This window comes from Esox lucius, chromosome 13 (genome assembly GCF_011004845.1).
Source record: "Esox lucius isolate fEsoLuc1 chromosome 13, fEsoLuc1.pri, whole genome shotgun sequence".
NCBI classification, from domain to species: domain Eukaryota; kingdom Metazoa; phylum Chordata; class Actinopteri; order Esociformes; family Esocidae; genus Esox; species Esox lucius.
In genome coordinates this window covers 27,357,123-27,377,101 of record NC_047581.1, presented here as the reverse complement: position 1 = coordinate 27,377,101, position 19,979 = coordinate 27,357,123, and the positions used below count along the sequence as shown (strand labels likewise).

At 48.1% G+C, this 19,979-nt stretch overlaps 1 protein-coding gene across 7 annotated transcripts in view; it reads left to right on the top strand.

The window, feature by feature from the left end:
* vps13a (vacuolar protein sorting 13 homolog A) overlaps window positions 1-19,979 on the top strand; it is a 39,151-nt gene that overhangs the window by 13,557 nt on the left and 5,615 nt on the right. For 3 of the 7 annotated variants that reach the window (XM_029124451.2, XM_034296235.1, XM_034296240.1), the window contains 39 exons: window positions 574-653; window positions 765-824; window positions 2,424-2,619; window positions 2,762-2,878; window positions 3,186-3,289; window positions 3,560-3,727; window positions 3,954-4,261; window positions 4,430-4,577; window positions 4,708-4,855; window positions 5,433-5,557; window positions 5,903-6,072; window positions 6,529-6,758; window positions 6,870-7,189; window positions 7,327-7,689; window positions 8,096-8,197; window positions 8,279-8,431; window positions 8,926-9,187; window positions 9,359-9,519; window positions 9,725-9,828; window positions 9,939-10,233; window positions 10,351-10,785; window positions 10,931-11,035; window positions 11,268-11,414; window positions 11,592-11,744; window positions 11,957-12,090; window positions 12,910-12,987; window positions 15,383-15,509; window positions 16,000-16,229; window positions 16,451-16,604; window positions 16,682-16,828; window positions 16,932-17,013; window positions 17,129-17,198; window positions 17,403-17,517; window positions 17,798-17,911; window positions 18,108-18,253; window positions 18,351-18,432; window positions 18,556-18,669; window positions 18,754-18,829; window positions 18,985-19,148. In XM_029124451.2, the coding sequence (XP_028980284.2) occupies window positions 574-653; window positions 765-824; window positions 2,424-2,619; window positions 2,762-2,878; window positions 3,186-3,289; window positions 3,560-3,727; window positions 3,954-4,261; window positions 4,430-4,577; window positions 4,708-4,855; window positions 5,433-5,557; window positions 5,903-6,072; window positions 6,529-6,758; window positions 6,870-7,189; window positions 7,327-7,689; window positions 8,096-8,197; window positions 8,279-8,431; window positions 8,926-9,187; window positions 9,359-9,519; window positions 9,725-9,828; window positions 9,939-10,233; window positions 10,351-10,785; window positions 10,931-11,035; window positions 11,268-11,414; window positions 11,592-11,744; window positions 11,957-12,090; window positions 12,910-12,987; window positions 15,383-15,509; window positions 16,000-16,229; window positions 16,451-16,604; window positions 16,682-16,828; window positions 16,932-17,013; window positions 17,129-17,198; window positions 17,403-17,517; window positions 17,798-17,911; window positions 18,108-18,253; window positions 18,351-18,432; window positions 18,556-18,669; window positions 18,754-18,829; window positions 18,985-19,148 (6,287 nt within the window). The remainder of the gene's footprint in view (window positions 1-573; window positions 654-764; window positions 825-2,423; window positions 2,620-2,761; window positions 2,879-3,185; window positions 3,290-3,559; window positions 3,728-3,953; window positions 4,262-4,429; window positions 4,578-4,707; window positions 4,856-5,432; window positions 5,558-5,902; window positions 6,073-6,528; window positions 6,759-6,869; window positions 7,190-7,326; window positions 7,690-8,095; window positions 8,198-8,278; window positions 8,432-8,925; window positions 9,188-9,358; window positions 9,520-9,724; window positions 9,829-9,938; window positions 10,234-10,350; window positions 10,786-10,930; window positions 11,036-11,267; window positions 11,415-11,591; window positions 11,745-11,956; window positions 12,091-12,909; window positions 12,988-15,382; window positions 15,510-15,999; window positions 16,230-16,450; window positions 16,605-16,681; window positions 16,829-16,931; window positions 17,014-17,128; window positions 17,199-17,402; window positions 17,518-17,797; window positions 17,912-18,107; window positions 18,254-18,350; window positions 18,433-18,555; window positions 18,670-18,753; window positions 18,830-18,984; window positions 19,149-19,979) is intronic. The other 4 variants (XM_029124454.2, XM_034296239.1, XM_034296236.1 and 1 more) reach the window with 3 other exon arrangements.

Below are 19,979 nucleotides of genomic sequence, written 5' to 3'. Positions count from 1 at the left end.
ATCTTATGTTTCATTTGGGTAACATTTTTCTAAGAACAAACTGAAAAAAACAAGCTCTCAGAAGTAAATCCTTTTTCTTTTTTTATGTAAAGGAAGGTAGCTGCTAAAAGTATTTTGGATGTACACCTAAATGCCATTTTTCTCGCTAATTGCCTTCTGAAGGCCCAGTGCTGTACAGTCTCAGCTGTCAGCCATGTTGGTAATATAACTAGCTTTTAAATGTTGCGTTCTCGTCATAATAGGGCGTTGAATGTACTGTGTCTGCTTTGAAGACGAGTATGGTTGAAACCATGCCATTTTTATGCACCACCCGCACGTTTTCCAGGAAATGTATTATCTTACTGAAAGTATATGGAATCTTTTGATTTCGTAGTCAACAAATGCGGCGAGAAGTACTTAAATGTAAAATGCATATCAAATCAAGACTTTAGTCTTATGTCTGGTGGTCCATTCATTTCTCCATCGCCAAACTGTTCCCTTTTAATCCTACTCTGGTATTTTATATTGTTGTGGATATTTTATGTGCGTTGCATGTCTGCAGACATTAATATGGGCATGTCTTTTATTGTCCAGATTCGGAGGAGAAGAAAGTGCACCTGATAACCACTCTGGACAACACAGAGGATGACCTCCTCACATTGGAGTACACAAAGGTACACACACACACGCAGTCTATACTTAAACAGTTGATATTGTCTTCATGCATTGTTCATCCAAATCCATTAACAGTAGCGCAGGTCTAATTGCTTGCATGTCTCTTCCAGGCTGATAAGAATGGGCCAGAATTCAAGTCTCAGTACAAGAACACTGAACAGTCTATTAAGGTAAGGTCTTACAATGCAATTCAGTACCGTATAGTCAGTACCATACTTTATAGAGAGTCAACAAGGGATTGTGTGTTCTATGAAAAAAAAAATGTGGACATGGAAGGTGCGTCTAAACCTACCCAGAAGTGTACTTGTTTTAATGGTGCTGAAAGTGGTGGACCGCATGTAGGGACAGAATACACAAAATATACGTAAGGCCAACATCCCTTTCTATACGGTTTGTAACTAAAACAATGGGAATTGGGCGGGGAGTATACAGTATCCTATACATTAAATCACAGTAGTACTGTATATATTTACAGATTTCTAATTCTAGTCCTGTGGAAGTATTAGCAGGATTTACTGGCTGGCTACAGTAAATGTCTTGTGTAAATGCAAAATACTGGTGTTGAGTCACAAGTTCTGTTGTGGTTTTTGTATGGGATTATCATCAAAATACAACCACATACACGTGGTTGGAAATGGAGCAAAAATCAGTTACCCCAGTCCTGCTACCACGTTTTATAGTCCCCTGTCCTGTGCATCCCCCTACTCATTACCTTATAAGGACTAAACATACATTTCTCTGCCACATAAGACCAACCCTGCATTCCTTCATTGTGACTTGTAAACATTTCACAGCATACTACAAATACCCCTATATAAACGAATATAAAAGACTATAGAATACAAAAACCCAAAACTGCCAACTTAAAAAAGCAGTAATAATATTCTGGTCATAATTCCATCACACATGATAACTAAATATATTTGCTAGCTTAGCTAACCAAACCATTATCCTAACTTGATAATATGAAAATCCAACAATGCCAAAATGGAATTGTACTGTATGTGGGTAATCCTTGCCTTCTAGGGAAATAATGTACATTCTAAAACAGGGGGAGGGCAAACATTTTGGCTCGAGGGCCACATAGGATTTTTGCACTTATTTTTTAAAAATATATTTGTGGGATAATAAAGGGTAGTAAAAAACATTTTACTAAATAACGTACGTGTCAAGGACACAATTGTATCAGCTCAATGGGCAGATCTAGCCGGCCGGATTTATTTTGTCCACCTCGTTCTATAATGTTCTTCAAGCAAATGACTATTCAACAATAGTTTTGAAAAATTGCATAATAAATAATTGCAATATGAAAGGCAGTTCTATAGTAAGGTCAATCAGGGCATGAAAACAATCAGAAATGTATTTCTTTATTAAAGAAATAAATATGGTGATTAATCATCTTTATTATTGAGCTATCCCGCCCCATCATTCCCTATAAAAAAAAAAAATTCTGTTTAAATATAAGTGTATTTTATAAGTGTCTACACTTCCTTTGTAGGGATCTATCATTTTAGGTGTTACTAATTCTGGGAGGTATTTTCTTTCAGGTTTTGAGCTGGAATTAGGGTGTTGTGTATGAGTCTGTATGGGTATGATAAAATATACCTTTTGGTGACATGTTTGTAATAGGAGTAGGCACTTCTCCTATAACCATATTGTTTACTTCCAGTTCAGCACATCTGTCCAAACTAAACCCCCATTAGGAACTTGAGCATGATATTGATTTGAGCTCCATTTAGTTAATTTGTGTGTGATGTAATCTGTCTCAGGTGAACTTCTCCTCTCTGGACATTCACCTGCACACAGAGGCTCTGCTGAATGCCATGAACTTCTTGAACAGCCTCCTCCCCGCCAGCAAGGAGGCAGTGCCCAGCCAAGAGGAGCTGCCCACCATCCCTGAAGAGGAGGAGGGCGAGGGGGAGGAGGGAGAGAAGGAGGAGGAATTGGCCGTGGCAAAGAAAACATGTAATTATCCATTATATGTTCCCGGGGATCACTTGACTTTGATGTATTGTGATGCATGAACAAAGTAATACTCACATCAAAGGTTCTTTTAAGTTACAGCGACGGAACAACAATAAATGTATTTCTTCCCCCTTCTCCTCAGCTTCTAAGAAGTCAAAGTTTGAGGACGTTGTGAATTTGCACATCAGAGCCGATCTGAACTGTCTGAAGGTTTTCATCCGGGGCCAGAGCCACAGGATAGCAGAGATCAGCATTGAGGGTCAGGCCGGTCGTACATAAAAGACAAGTCACCGTCCACAACATAAGCCCATAAAACAATTAAACAGCTGCATGCATATCAAATTAAATTATAAAATATGAATTACATAACAATAATTTCTAAATAGTGGCGCTTTGTGTAATGTGTGGGAAGCAGTCTCCTGCAGATGAACATGGTGCTGTCGCCATCTTGTGGTCAATATAAAGAGGTACATGGGCTAACAGATGGCTTCACCGGTTCTGGAAATGAACCGACTGTGTTCTGAACCTGCTCCTCAATGTTCTCCTTCTGTTTCACTTCATTTCAGGCTTGGTGTCGGAGGTGCTGATGAGGAAAAAGTCAGTGGAGGTTCTGGCAAATCTCAAAAACATAGTCATCCTGGATTGTGATAAGGACGCTTTCTACAAGGAGGTAATGTTTGGGGAATGCTTGATCGGGTCTCATTGCGTGTTCCAATGAACGCAACCCAGCTGTCATGAACCTGCCATACTCGCAAGACACGCCAAGTTTCTACAGTTTCTAGATCAGATGAGAGCATGACAAATCGACATTCCAGAAATGCCTAAAGCGGTCTCTTCATTTTTTGCAATTGGAATCCCTTTGTTTTCCCAGTCATTGATTCCTTTTTTCTTTCTTTCAACTGTTGCTAATGAGCATTTGGAAATGTGTTCTGTATCCTAGTGTGTGTCCATAGCTGACGAGGAGGTGTTTGCTTTTCGCATGGTGAACCACATGGGCGCCACCGAGGGCGACGCCTACCTAGACATGAGTAAAGTGGACACCAGTGTCACCCTGACTGTGGGCTGCATCCAGGTTTTCTTCCTCAACAAGTTTGTCTCCTCTATCCTGGTAAGAGACACACACCGCTGGTCCCTGTTAAGACGGCAGTCACATGATCACAGATTCAGGTGGCCAAACTCCTCCAGGAACACGCTGTTCTTATAAAGTGAACCCTCCTTATCTCAGACATGTCTGCGTCCGTCACGGTTGAAACGAGGTTTAGATGTGCTGCGGGTCTTTTGGGGAGGGTGGTGCACTCCTGATGCTCGTCCGTTTCCCCCTCCCTCTTCCGAAGGTGTTCATAAACAACTTTCAGGCGGCTAAAGAGGCCCTGGCTGAAGTGACCGTGCAGGCTGCGGAAAAAGCTGCCACAGGGGTGATGGAGTTGGCCGAGCGCAGCACGCGGATCTCCCTGAACGTGGACTTCAAGGCTCCGGTCGTCTTTCTGCCCCAGTCCTGCTCCTCCCCCAATGTCATTGTGGCCGACCTCGGCATGGTCACGGTCAAGAACCACTTCGCCACCGACTCCTCCCAGAAGCACGTCAAGATTCCTCCCATCATCGACATAATGAACGTGGGCCTCAGTGACCTCAGGATGTACAGGTGACACGTCACAGGGTTGATATTGGGATGTTCCAGAACGGGAATTACAAGTCGAAATTAACAGATGACTGCTTTTCAGTCAGTTTTGCTCCCTTGGTCTGTCTTCCGATATGCGGCTAATCAGAACCCGTAAAGACGTGTATGTTGGTTGCTCTTTTTACTGTCCAGAACCACGTTTGAGCACGGGACTTCACAAAAGGAGATCCAGCTTCTGAAGCCGGTCAACCTGGACCTGAACATCCAGAGGAACCTGTCGGCCTCCTGGTACCACAACATCCCGGACATAAAGATCACTGCTCACCTCAAACCCATGAACGTGAGTGTGTGAGAGAGAATGGATGTGTCGCAGCTCCTAATGAAGAAGAGAGCTTCGTTTGTGAGTTGCTGGCAACCTGTGGTGTGAAGTGCTGGTGGTTTATATATCTGTGGTGTGTGTGTGCTACCAGCTGATCCTGAGTCAGGATGATATGACGGTGGTGCTGAGGACTTTGAGTGAGAACCTGTCAGAGACGTCAGATGTAGCCCCGCCCCCTCCTCCGCCCACAGTGGAGCGTATTGACACCGCTTCTAACAAAGGCTCCCAAGGAACAGGAGGTACTGCGTGCGTGCGTGCGTGGTTAGGTCTTACTGAACGAATGGGGACCAAATGTCCCAATGAGTATAGTAAAACCACAAAAAATTTGGTCCCTGTGAGGCAAAAGTCAATTTCCGGCTCAGGGTTTAGGTTTAGGGTCAAACAATTGATTTTATAGTTAGAATTGGGGTTTCTTTAAGGTCCAGGTGTTGTTGGTTAAGTTTAGGGTTAAGGTTAGGCATTACATCTAGGTAAAATTTAGGCATAAATGTTACTTTATTGAGGTTTGGTTTAGGGGTTTGGTTTAGGGGTTTGGTTTAGGGGTTAGGGTTTGGTTTAGGGGTAGGTTAGGTTAGGGTTAAGTTTAGGGCAAGGGAACATGCAATTTCTACTTTCTGGTCCCCATGAGGGTAGCTGTACTAACTTGTGTGATGAGGAATCGCGTGCATGCGAATGTGGGTCATTCATGCGCCCCCATTGGCGTGTGTGTGCTTGTGTATAGTTGCTATCTGGAGGATTGTGGTACTCATCTAAGGAAGCTGAACTGTGTGTGTAGGTAAAACCGTAGTAACCTGAAGCTGATTCGTGTGTGTGTAGGTAACACTGTAGTAACCGCTGCTGTAGTGGAGCCCCAGAAGACCACTAAGCTGAAGAACACGCTGAAACTGGACTTCAGGTTCGACTCCATGACTCTGGTACTGTACAGCCCTAATGGGCCTGAGGTAAGCAGTATACACACACACACACACACCACCTTCACAGACAGTATTATGGACCACGGTACATCCCCATCCACCTGGTGGCTCCTCCTAATAAAGTGTGTGTGTGTCCGTGTCCGTGTCCGTGTCCGTGTCCGTGTCCGTGTCCGTGTCCGTGTCCGTGTCCGTGTCCGTGTCCGTGTCCGTGTGTCCGTGTGTGTGTGTCCGTGTGTGTGTGTCCGTGTGTGTGTGTCCGTGTGTGTGTGTCCGTGTGTGTGTGTCCGTGTGTGTGTGTGTCCGTGTGTGTGTGTCCGTGTGTGTGTGTCCGTGTGTGTGTGTCCGTGTGTGTGTGTCCGTGTCCGTGTCCAGATGCTGGTGTTGGACTCGAGGGACGAGGACCTGAAGCTGGCCGAGTTCACCCTGGGGACCATCTCAACGTTTGTCCACATGTACTCTGACGGATCCATGAAGGCCTCCGTCAAACTCACTGACTGCCTGCTGGACGACAAGAGACGAGGAGTAAAGAAGATCACCGCCAGGTAGAACAATGCCGTTACCTTTGTCCTGTGTCTGCAGACACGTTCAGCCACGCTGGGAGAGCTGGAGCAGGGCGACGCGTGTGTGTACTGTGAACGTAAGAGCATGTGGCTGAGTGCTGGCCTTGATGTACGAGTCCCAGTGTGTGTTCTTCAGCATGGCATGGCGTTCATCACTGGTTCGCCATCTGTCTAGTCACATAAGACTGTCGCACAGCTGAGATGAATGGCTTTGCTTAGCAGCCCCATCGTATTCAAAGTAGCTCCAAGTTCACTCCGAACTCCATCGGAACCCACCAGCTTAGCCATCTGGGGAGAGATGAATTAGAAGTCAGCTTTGAGGGAGTCTTTGAATCTTGCGGAGTTGAATAAAAAGTCTGTGTGGCTCCCTAGCGGAACAGCACTGATTTGTACCAAGTAGCCTGGTTGTGTTTATCGACGTTGCCTCCTGCCTGCCAGGATGATGGCGATGCGCCCGGGCCACGAGAAGAACGTGATGGTGGAGGTGAACTACAAGCAGGGCCGTGACGGCACCTCGCTATCCACGGTGGTGCAGGATGTGTACCTCTGCGCCAGCATGGAGTTCCTGCTCACCGTGGCTGACGTCTTCCTCAAGGCCAGTCAGCAGGGCTTCTCGGCCGCGCCCCGGAACAGCAGCGCTAAGCCTGCCGCGGCCGCCAAGGAACCTGGTACGACGCGCCTCACGGGATTCACCGCAGGTGTCTCGTTTGTTTTCCGGTGTGTGCCGTCGGACCGTGTGTAACGTCTTCATCCCCGGTTTTCACATCCGTCCACCACAGCGCCGGCGGTGGCCAAGTCGGAGATCAACGTTCTGGTGAGGAACCCGGAGGTTGTGTTCGTGGCGGACCTGACGCGGGCGGACGCCCCGGCCCTGGTGATGACGACGGAGTGCGAGCTGGTGATGAAGAGTGACCCGGACGGTCAGCAGATGACGGCGGTGGTCAGCAGGCTGAAGGTGGTGGCCTGCCCCTTCCTGAGGGAGCAGGGCCGCTACAAGGAGACCACGGTGCTGCGGCCCTGCCAGGTGTTCTACAAGAGCGCCCAGTCCTCCACCTCCCCGCAGGCCATGGAGGTCTGCATCAAAGCACTCACGCTCAAGGTAGGCCTCAGTCAGACCGCACGTGGGAGTGAGCGTGTCCTTCCCGTTGGGGTTTTATTTGGGACTGCATTACCACAGGGAGTGAGATGTGCCCCACGCTCCCGCTCTCCTAATGTTTCGTGTTACTTGCGCTCCAGGTGTCTCCTATCATCATCAACACGGTGATCACCATCCAGTCGGTGCTGAGTCCAGCCAGCGCCGAGACGCCCCAGTCGGACCTGGACAGCCCGGTTCCCCCCGACCTGTGGGAGCGCCGGGCTTGGCGGGACCTCAAGCTGTGGTTCCTGGAGGAGGAGGGTAAGGACGAGGACGCCCGGTCCCTGGTCCCGCTGATTCCCCGCGGGGAGTCCTTGAACGTGGTCATCAAGTCCATCTGTCTGACCCTGGAGGCCGGGGTGGGCCACCGCACTGTTCCCATGCTGCTGGCCAAGTCCTCCTTCCGTGGGGATGTCAAGGACTGGAGCACCCTCATCAACCTGCACAGCCAGCTGAACCTGGAGGTCAGATACTGCACACCTGTACTCAAACGTTACACAACCCTTAACCAATACACCACACGTATACACCCATTAAACGACCTCTATAGGGTCACTTGCTAACTTATTATAATTGAGAAAAAAACTAAATATGCGTTTGTGTTATTTTATTGTGTACGTGATAGGAATGTGTGACAAACTACAAAACGTCAACAACAAGGATATTTCCAGTCTTCCCCTAACATGTCTAGAGCCGGCTGGTCTTCTGTTCTACCATCTTCTGCTTTAGGTTCTACTTTAATTTCACCCAAGTGGTGTCCCGGGTCTAAATATCTCACTGATTAGTGGGTCCTACACCCTCCACACAACCTTTCCCTTAACCCCTGGGTTTCAGTCAGACTCATGGAGTGTTGTGTTGTTGTGGGTTCAGGTTCACTACTTCAACGAGGTGATGGGAGTCTGGGAACCACTACTGGAGCCTTTAGAGGATGATACCGGAGAAGCCTTCCGACCTTGGACTCTGGGGTTAAAGGTGACCACTATATAGTCTCTCTCTCACACTCCCTGTCGCCAACCTTCCCATTTTCTCACACTTTCACCCCCCCCCCCACAGATGAAGAAGAAGCCAGTGACGTACTCTGGTATATCAGATGAAGTGGACTACAGCATCCCAGACTACAAGACGGTCATCAGCATCAGCAGTAAGGACCAGCTCAACATCACCCTGTCCAAGTGTGGGCTCGGCATGCTCAGTAACCTGGGCACGGTGAGTTCATATCCCACACAGCCACTCCTGTTCAGTAACCTGGGCACGGTGAGTTCATATCCCACACAGCCGCTCCTGTTCAGTAACCTGGGCACGGTGAGTTCATATCCCACACAGCCGCTCCTGTTCAGTAACCTGGGCACGGTGAGTTCATATCCCACACAGCCGCTCCTGTTCAGTAACCTGGGCACGGTGAGTTCATATCCCACACAGCCACTCCTGTTCAGTAACCTGGGCACGGTGAGTTCATATCCCACACAGCCACTCCTGTTCAGTAACCTTGGCATGGTGAGTTCATATCCCCTCAGCCGTTCCTCTTCCAGTGTCTAGCTGAAAGTAAAATTTTTTTGGGGGGGAAATATAATCTTATATTCTTTTGTCCAGAGGAATATCAATCTAGTGTTTTGATCGGGAGCACTTTTCTTGTTTGCAGTGTCTTGTTTACACCTCTGATTTTGTGTGTGTGTGTGTGTGTGTGTCTGTGTGTGTCTCAGGCCTTTGCGGAGGCGGCCAAACAGACGTCGGAGAGTTTCCAAAAGGACGAGGCTCCGTTTGTTGTGAAGAACCGCCTGGGCCTGGCCGTGTCGGTGGTGCACAGTGACATGTTCCGTCCGCTGGGCCGTGACGTCACGGGGCGCCGGGTGGAGTTGCAGGACGGAGAGAGCCTGGAGATGGACTACCAACGCACCACCTCTGACCTGGACCAGTTCTCCGCCATGACCTCGCTGGTCGCCAAAGACTACTGCATACAGCCCAGTAAACAACACCACCCGTCCTAATGAACCACCTGATCCTAGACCAGCACTGCTACTCTGAGACGCTTTCTAAATATTCACACCCTGGCTTCAGGACAGGCTGGTAGCCATTCGCTGGGGATCCCGTCTCGTCGGTCGCCGATCTCACGGATTTCTGTGTTGTTGTCCTCAGCTCCGGTGGGCCATACTTCGGCAGGGGTGATTCCATTGATCAAAGTGGGCCGTGGCATGTACAGTGTCATGCACAAGGACTCGGGGGTCACCCGCTTCCTGGTCTGTCAGATCTACTCCGTGGAGGGAAGCAAGTACATCAAGATCCGCTCACCCTTCCAGGCATGTTTCAGTCCCCTCCGACTCCCGACCCAGGAGCCTCACACATCCTCCCATGCAGCTGTCATCCAAGAACGAATGACCCCCATCCTTTCCCCATCTATCCACACCTCTTCACTCTCTCCTCTTCTCCTTTTTCAGATTTCTGCTTAACTTGACCCTAGACCTTGTCTAACGTGTGTGTGTGTGTGTCTCATATCTCCCGTAGATCATAAACCACTTCTCCATCCCGTTCAGAGTGTTTGAAGGCTCCACATGTCTGGGGACTGCACTGCCTACTGAGGAGTTCTGTATACCCCTGGACTCATACAGGTGACGCTCTTGCAAAAGCACTGACACACACACACACACACACACACACACACACACACACACACACACATACACACACACACACAGACTGACTAGTGCACCCCCCCCAGGTCGGAGCTGAGTCTCCAGCCGGTAACTGAGACAGAGGACCAGTACGACTGCTCTGAGGGTTTCAGCTATGAGTCCGTGAGTCAGACACCGGGCGCACGAGTGCAGCAGACCTGCCATCGCCGTGGCAACAGCGTTGGTGTGCTCATGGTCAACATCGTCCCTCTGAGAGACATGGTGACGTCACAGCACACAGGAGTGGCTGGGGAGCACTATGATGAGCCCTATATTCTGCACCTCTGGCCCTCGGTCCTGTTGAGAAACCTTCTGCCTTACCCCATCACGTATTGCCTACAGGTGCAGACGCGCACACAGACACGTATACACACGCGCGCGCACACAATCAAACGATTTTGCCTCTTCGCACTGCCTGTCCGTAGATCACTGAAGGGTATTGTGTTGATTGGTTGACAGGACAGTGAAGAGCCCGCCCCCATCGCCCTTACAGATGGCCACTCAGCAGAGCTTCACACGGCAGTCATGGACAAGTCTAGCCTGGAACTCCGCCTCCTTGACTACTTGGGGCAGGATTGGCAGGCCCACTACAGTCTCCTTGGCAATCAGGAGGAGATCACCTTCATTGTTTTCCACTCCCTGCGTGATGAAGATGAGGAGGTGAGTCTGGGCGACAGGGAGGAGAGGAAGAGGGCCGAGCTGGACATTGCTGTGCATGTGAAGTATGACGCGGGCCAGACTGAGGTGGCCATCCATTCTCCCTACTGGATGGTGAACAAGACGGGGCGTCTGCTGCAGTACAAGGCCGACGACATCCACCGCAAACATGCCAAGGACTACGACAGGCCCCTGCTCTTCTCCTTCAAACCACACAACTTTCTGCGCAACAACAAGGTAGTGGGAGGGGGTATGGGCCAACCTCAAACCAGCTAGCAGGCCTTCAGTCAAGCGGGCCTGGAAGTACTTACTCTGAACCTTGAACTCCTGAACCCTGCTGATGCTCTCCCCGACCTCTAAACCTTTCTCTCGGCCGTGGCAGGTGCGGCTGATGATCTCTGACAGTGAACTGTCGGACGATTTCTCCTTGGATACCGTGGGTAGTTATGGCGACGTGAAGTGCAAAGGAAGGCTCAAAGATTATCTGGTGAGTGACGCGTTGGTGGAACAAAGACTACCCGGTGAGTGGTGATTGGATCGGGTCTGCCAGCGGAGGAAGCGGTTGGGATTGTATCTGAAGCAGCAGTCCAAAATAATAACTGTCTCAGTTGACGTTCTGACTTTGTCATTAAATGTGGTTTGTTGAACACTGAGCGGTCATTAGAGGAGGAGTGCCCTGACTCTGGTTGTCTGTTTGTCTTTCTGTGGTGTGATGGAAGATCGGGGTGAAGATCGACGCCAGCAGTTTCAGCCTGACACGTATTGTGAGCTTTGTACCATACTACCTGTTGGTGAACAAGACCAAGCATGTTATCTTGGTGGGAGAAGAGGGCCAGAACTACTGGACTGAGGCCCAACCACAACAGGTACCACAGCCGGTCCATTCAGAACAGGAATGATATTCACAGATTTTAAAGATTTTTTAAATGTTCTGCCAGTCGATTCCCTGCATATAGTAGCACATCCATGTTATGAAACTGCCCGTTGTCTTTTTCCCACTGGTCCGTTGTCTTCTCTCTATTCTCTTTCTCTGGCATGTTTAGGCAGCCATCCCGTTCTGGCCCGAGAAGGACTCCAAGAAGCTCAAAGTCAAAGTGGAAGGCAGTCAGTCACAGCCTCAGACTGTAGACTTCACCAAACCAGAGAACTGCTTGCTGCTACACCTGGACAACACTGTGAGTAGCTCAGAGACACACGTGAGTTTGTCCTTCTAGTAGTCTGCGATGAACACACTCACCGACTGGTTGTACATTCTGTGATGTTTATACACTGGAAGGTGTGCTGGGCATTCCAAGTGGCACAGAGCTCAAAGGCTTTACATCGCATGGCAATATGATTGCCTGAAATTGGAGCAAGGGGCAATATGTTTTTTTATTTTTTATTGTGCTTTACGTCTGCTTCATTTCAGCTGGGTGGGATCATTGTGGATGTGAATCTATCGGACCACTCAACCGTGATCCGTTTCTCAGACTACCATGACGGCGCCGCCCCCTTCCTGATCATAAACCACACCCAGGACCAGATGCTGGAGTTCTACCAGAGGTAAAGGAGGAGGCGAAGGGGATGAGGAGGTAATGGGGTGGGGGAGATGGATATGGGGATGAGGACAGCAGGGATGAGGGGAGACTGATGGATACGGGGACAAGGAGACAGGATGATAAGAGGGTAATGGGTTTTATTATGTGTGACATTTACTTCCTCTCATAACTGATGCTAAGCAGGGTCTGATTGGTTTAGGTCACTGCCCTCATGCTGTGGTACCCTCCACAGCCAGGCTTCACACCTGGGTTGTTCCACTGACTGAGCTGTGGCATATAAGCCCACCGCCTCCTGGGTGGGGGAGGCCTAGTCAGTGGGGAGCAGGCTGACAAGAAGTGGTTAATTGCCTGAGCTGTGTGAAAAGACCCGGAAACTCTTGAGCGGGTGTCTAGTGGATCCGTGCCGCAGTATTAACGGTAGCCATCTCAAAGTCCATGAGATGGTTAACGGTTTACCGGGAACTAAACAGTTCTACATGTGTTTTACCTTGCCTTGTTATTGCAGATGTCTCTGAATAAAACCTGCATGTTAAAGGTTTTTAAACAAACTCCCCAGCCTGGGATGCTAAAATGGAGAAAAAGAATTTGCTTTAATTGGTTGTAACTTTGTTTTTGTGTTTGTGTTTGTTTGATACAGGATTAACTTGTTCTTTTGTGTTCATTTACAAGGTTTTATCTGTATATTTCCTGTCTTGTTTCGACTGGCCCGAATTTAGCTTGATTTTAAGTTCTGTGAGTAAGATGCTTTTTGCCTGTTTTTTTTACGAGTTTGTGTTGATGGTTTTGTTTCGCTTTTTCCCCCCCACACCTCTTGGCCGGGCAGATTGCAGAGAGACTCCTCAGAAAGGGGGGCGCATGAGCTGCTCGACGTCTCCTTCTCAGTAGAGGAGACCCACCCCAGGTAGCAGGATCCAGCCAGGGGGGGGCTTCGACTCATCCACTCTGACCCGAGAGGAAGGTCGATGTGGGCTTTGAGGGCAGATTGAGTGACATAATGGGAACTTAAAATGCCCTCCCTAACATACAGTGGCAAATACAAGCTCATTTAAAAGGCCCATATCTCATGGTTGAGTGGGGTCAGAGGGTGGTCAGAGCTGGACCCCCAGCTAACTGCAGGTGTGGGTACATAATAGCCTTTGATCTGTTTTGGTGTTGGAGTCGGATCTGCTTCTTAGATGCCACTCCACAAGAAACGTATCGTTTGGGTTTAAATGTTTGAAACAAAACGGACAGTGGAAAAACAGGGCTCCAGACTGCAACCTTTTTTCATGGTTTTTAAAGTTACGTTTTAGTTGATTGGACAGTGTGACTTTCATAAATGTTTTGTATATTTTGAGTTTCCTGATTGGTCAAACAGTGATATGAATAATTATTGTCTTGATATCAAACTCTACTTGTCTGTCTCTGTCAAGCAAAATACTTCAATCTAATCGTGTTGAAGCTGCAAGTAGACCTACGGCAGTTCTATAAGCATAATTTTTTTTTTAAAGTGCGTGCCTGGTAGATATAAATGTACCTTGTGCAAGGATAAAACATCTCCGCAATAACCCGCTATTCTGAAGGAGAGGTGTGTATGTAGACTCATGACTTGAGTTTTCAGTTTGTGGTTCGCCTACAGTGGATCATGAGATGCTTTGCGTGATACTCGTACTAATTCATGAAATCGGTCGAAAGATTTTCTCTTTTCACCAAATGACTCCAAGAGCTGGGTCATTAAGAAGAATGTATCTTCCTATCACTAGTCCTAATGGTTAAGTTTAAATCTAGCATGACAAAGCACAAACTATTTACTGCAATGTAAGATTGTAATACCTAAATCGACCCAAGAATTTTTTTATTTATAAAATATATCAAATGACATTGCTAGAAGTATTAATGTGTTCTTGGTATACTTACCTGGTAAAAAAAAAGGGCTTTGTTAGGTGTAAACAAATTTTTTCTTAGAAAAATACTTAGACTGATGTCCCATTGCTGGTAGCCCTAATCGTAGATTTGAGGTACAGTACAATAAACTAATACGCCAGTTTCACTCTAATTATTAGAGTAGACTCCGACGCACCAGAGGAAATCGTTAGTCTGGAGCCCTGAATAATGAAGAAGGAGCTCCGTCTTCAGTGTCATGACATTTTGGCCTTTGTCCTCCCCCTTAATTCCAGGTTGATATGCTTTATAGAGTGGGACTTAGATTTGGCTGCAGGCTGTTGCTTGCCTGGGACTCTGCCAATGGCGTCTGACCTCCGCTTCCTAGTGCCGCCCATTTACTCTTCTCCCGCCCTGCATCCCAACAGCCCTGCTAAACACTCTTTATGATTCCTCTTCCCCTGTGTTTTCTGAAATAATAATGACTTTGAAAATTCTCTTTCTCCTTGACTTTCAAGAAGGGGTTGCTGATTTGTTGTATTCACATGTTGGAAGAAGAATTGCTACATTATATGATAGATTAGCATCCGATATCATCTCCAATAATGGAACAGATGTTCTTGTCTTGGGCATCTGGCTTTCCGGGCCACGTCATCTTGACCATGGCTGTTTAATTGGACTGTCAGCTATAGTGTGTGTTTGTGCACTTGTTTCCATTATCAAGACCAAAACATCCATTAACTGAAACGTGACGGAAATGTAGGACTTTTTGCCGGACCGTGTAAGCGGAGCCGGCCGAGTAGAGCAAATGTCCTCTGACTGAGAGTGTGCCTGACTGACTGATTACCCATTATTGAATAGCATAGTGGTTCGAGACGCTGACTGCCACGTAGTCAACCGGGATTCATTCCTCGCCACTGACTAAACAAATTAGGCATTAGGATTTGTTCAGGATAGACTAAAACTTTGCAGGCTACATGCTTCAGTAGCTACATTATAGTAAGCCTAAAGTAAAACTGTTTACGGTTATATTGTGACGTATGAACTGCACTGACAACAATCATATTGCTCTTGATTTCGATTTACCTAGCATAGTTCACATAGCGTAGTGGTTGGATATTCAACTGGCACTGTTTTCTAAAGAAATGAACCAGCCATGGAGCCATACTGTATTTGTTGGGAAAGGAAGGTTAGGGCATAGATTCATACAATAATTCCACACGTGTTTCTGTGTGTGCATGCTGTCTGTTTCCACGCTAATGACCAAGGCTTGTTGTTTCATGCATTCAGCTGTCTTCCTGTTTCGGTGTGTGTTTGTTTTTATGTAATTGTAAACCAGTTTATTTTTTTGGTCTGACCTTCGGTTAGTTGTGGTATGTGCTTTCTAACACCTTCCTGTTGTGTGTGTGTGTGTGTGTGTGTGTGTGTCTGAGCAGCAGTCAGAAGGAGAAGGAGACGCTACATCCAGGGAAGGCTGTGTACTACACCTGGGCTGAGCCCACCGGATCACGGTCTCTCGCCTGGCACTGTGGCAGCCACACTGGAGAGCTGAAGAACGAAGAGGTACCGCCCCATGGCTATATATTCAACCCCTGGGTACCGCCCCATGGCTATATGTTCAACCCCACGGTACCGCCCCATGGCTATATATTCAACCCCTGGGTACCGCCCCATGGCTATATGTTCAACCCCACGGTACCGCCCCATGGCTATATATTCAACCCCTGGGTACCGCCCCATGGCTATATATTCACCCCCACGGTACCGCCCCACAGCTTTATATTCACCCCCACGGTACCGCCCCACGGCTTTATATTCACCCCCACGGTACCGCCCCATGGCTTTATATTCACCCCCACTCACCACTGGCTCTGGCGAAGGAATGTTCCATTGTTACTTATTTTGATTGGTTAATGTTTTGACCTAGAGCTTAATACGGCTTATTTTGTTGTTAAGCCAAAAGAAATACTGTTTTATAAGCAGAGATTTTTATAATGTTGGAAGAGGTTCTACGAGCCCTGGGTCTTATGTGATACTTGACCTGTGTCTTTAGGACCTGCGGCTGGATGTAAACAACGAGGGAAAGTTGTATCTCATCTCGTTCTACGAGGGCCTCCAGCGGGTGGCACTGTTCACTGAGGACAGGCGCATCTACAAGCTGCTGTGTGAGAGTGAGAAGGCAGAGCTGGCTGAACAGGAGATCGTCCTCTCCCTTCAAGACGTGGGTGTCTCCCTGGTCAACAACAGCAGCCGACAGGAGGTGTCCTTCATTGGCATTACCAGGTACCAACTCACATACATAAAACACCTATGTATGCACTGTCACTCAGCTTTGTGTGTGTGTGTTACATGTAGGTAAAGTTTAGGCATAAATGTTACTTTATTGAGGTTAAGGTTAGGGTTATGGTTAGGTTTAGGGTTAAGATTAAGATTATGCAATTTCTATTTTCTGGTCCCCATGAGGATAGCCATACAAACTTGTGTGAGTGTGTGTGTGTGTGTAGTTCAGATGTTGTCTGGGAGTCCAAGCCAAAGAAGAAGTCACGCTGGAAACCCTTGAGTTTGAAAGAGGCAGAGCTGCTGGAGACCCACTTCAAAGAGTACACAGAGAGTGGACCGGTGGACAACACCATCCTAGACCTACAGAACAACTTCCAGGTCAGACACATGGATATATATACCGTGTTCTATATAACCTACCGACATGAGCGCTAACTGTGAACCGTATTACCCAGGTGTCTCTGACGCCAAACGGGCAAGACATGAGGATGATGCAGCCATATGATGCTCCAATCAGGCGGAACTTCCTGCCGGGAGTGAAGGTGGAGTACAGCGTGTCGGCCCGCCAGAGTGCCTACCGCGTCCAGATCAACCGCATCCAGGTGTGTCCCAGGGAGTGGGCCCTCACCCACGTTTTCCCTTCATGGTCCTTTCAAGACAATCTGTTGGAGTCAGATTTCTTGAGGTCCTTATTCTCTTCCACAGATCCAGAATCAGATGCCTGGAGCGATATTCCCTTATGTCTTCTACCCTGTAAAACTACCCAAGTCGGTCACCATGGACTCGGGTCAGTCACAAACGCTGTCCGAATGCCTTGGTCTAATGCAGTCACGTTAGCGTTGTTCTCCAACGGCTCTGGATATTAACTTAGTAATGGCTGCTTCTGCCCCACTGTCTTGTAGAGCCTAAACCACTGACCGACATCAGCATTGTAACCAGGGCGGCCGGACACTCGGATATCTCAAGAATCAAGTTAGTCTGACGCCATCGATCACTTTCTCTCCACATCTCCTCCATCTCTCCCTCCCTCTAGCTCCGTCTCTCTCTTCCTCTGTCTCTCCCTCTTTCTCTCCCTCACCCTCCCTCCCTCCCTCCCTCTGTGTCTCTCCATCTTTTTTATTGGCCTTCTCTCTGTTCTCTCATTACACACAAACAACCCTTTCCTGTTGTGGTCAGGTATTTCAAGGTACTGATCCAGGAGATGGATTTAAAGTTAGACCTGGGCTTTCTTTACGCCATCTTGGATCTGTTCACCCCGGCGAACGCCAATGCGATGACATCAGAGCACATGGTAAGACTCCGAAGCCGCCAACACGCACCACCTTTGCTGATCCTCCCCTCTCCTCCACATGTAACATTATCTACCCCGTTGCGGTGTCATCTCATTAGTTGTAGGGAGATAACTGAACTACCGTAGCATCAGCAAGAAGCTCACGGTATGAAGCAACAAAGTACCCGTTTCACTTAGTCGACACCTGTCGATAACCGTGACATTACATGTGATTTAAACTAGGATGTCTGTTGATCGAGGATTAGCCCGCTACTACTCTGTGTCTGTCTGGGCCAATCAGGTGGAGTTGTTTGAGAAGGACATAGAGTATCTGAAGACTGAGCTGAACCATGTCTCGGCCACAGACACGTCCCCTATCAGTCTCTATGAGTACTTCCACATCTCTCCCATCAAGGTGAGCTTTCATTTTCACTGCCGTGCTGTTACTGTGTGTCTGTCCAGTCACAGACTGTTTTTGGCCGAGTTATGTTCCGCGGCTTCTGACCAGTACAAGCTTGAGGGCTTGGAGTTTTTCCTGGTCACACTGTGGAGTCAGGAAAACTCCTTTTTCGAAGAGCTCATTTATTTATAATGAGATGTTTGTTTGGCAGTTGCACCTGAGCTTCTCTCTTAGTTCTGGTGGGGAGGACGGGAATAAGGAGAAGAGGGAAACGGAGCTCATCCCTGTCCAGTCCCTCAACCTGCTGCTGAAGAGCATCGGAGCCACCCTGACCGATGTGCAGGACGTTGTCTTCAAGTACGAACGCTGACAATCACACACCACACCCATGTCAAATGTCTCAATACGTTCACCCAAGTGTCAGGCCCATAGACCCTTTCTTGAACCTCTGTAGATTAGCCTTCTTCGAGCTGACCTTCCAGTTTCGCACTACCCAGCAACTTCAATGGGAGGTCATCAGACACTATTCTAAACAGGTAACGTCTCAGCCATTCAGTTCAATTCATGTCTTGAAGAAAAACCATTGATCTCCTCCACCCAAAGTCATTCATCTGCTTTGGTTCACAACTCAACGTAGTCATGTACCGTCTGTATTCCAGGCTATAAAGCAGATGTATGTGCTGGTGTTGGGCTTGGACGTGCTGGGAAACCCATTTGGACTGATCCGAGGCCTGTCAGAGGGTGTCGAGGCTTTCTTCTACGAGCCCTATCAAGTAAGACAGTCAGTCTAACCTTAATTTCACCAGTTCTGTCTGCTGACATGGTATTCTGGGTAATAATTCTTTGGTGTTCCCCAGGGAGCCATCCAGGGTCCTGAGGAGTTTGTGGAGGGCATGGCTCTGGGGGTGAAGGCACTGGTTGGAGGTGCTGTAGGTAGGTGCTGCTACCACTCTTCTCTTGAGCACCTTCATCCTTTATCTTTCTCTCTCATGTCTCTCTTCTCTTTCTCTGCTCTCTACTCTGCCCTCTTTTTCTACATGACTTCTGTCTTATTTGCCACTGTGTATTCACTCTGTCACCACTCCCAGGGGGCATTGCAGGCGCTGCCTCCAGGATAACAGGTGCAATGGCGAAGGGTATGGCTGCCATCACAATGGACGAGGAGTACCAGCAGAAGAGACGAGAGGCCATGAACAAGCAGCCCAGCGGCCTGAGAGAGGGCCTGACCCGTGGGGGCAAAGGACTGGTGTCTGTAAGTCTGACTCTCTGAAGAACAGCACCGCAACCTCACAGCTGTCCGACGATCAAACCCAGCCACTCCCAACACAACAGAACCGGGATGTGCTGCATGGGGAGTGGGGTGTTTCTAATGTCTCTGTTGCAATGGTGTTCCCATGCATAATGGACACCGCTGTCTGTGAACATGCTGTTGTCTGACCTACAGTAGGTTGGTACAGACCACATGTACCTGTTGCCTTCAGAACAACTCCAATCCCTCTTGGAATGCTGTCATACCAGTCCTGAACTGTGTGTGGTGGGATATTGCACGGTTCTTCAAGAAGAAATTCCTTCAGTTCTATGATGGACGAAGGAGATGGTAATCTGCTTCAGAATCGGCCCGCTATAGAACGTCCCAAAAAAAGGTTCAGTGATGTTCAGATCTGGTGTTCATGAAACTGTGTACGAGGGTGTTATCATCCTGGAATATAATGAGGGAATAGTGGAACAGCACTATAGGATGCAACTAGTGCTGTAAAATGACCTCCTTCCTTTTGGTTTATACGACCGTGCAGAGCCTTCATCAGACCCCAGACTGCTGCCCACACCATTACGGATCTCCTGACGTGTCAAACAGTTGGCTGCAGACATGGTGGGCTGAAGGCATCCTTTGGCTTTCTCCAAACATAAACGCATCTCTGCTTTTTCCATTGCTCTGGGGTCCAGGTTTTGTGCTCCTTACACCAAGTTATGCATTTTTGTGCATGGGCCTTGGATACAAGCAGTTTCCGAATGGCCGCTCTGCTATCAATTCCAGCTTAGTGATGCATTGAGCAACTATTCTGTTAAGTGTCCGTCTGTTTGT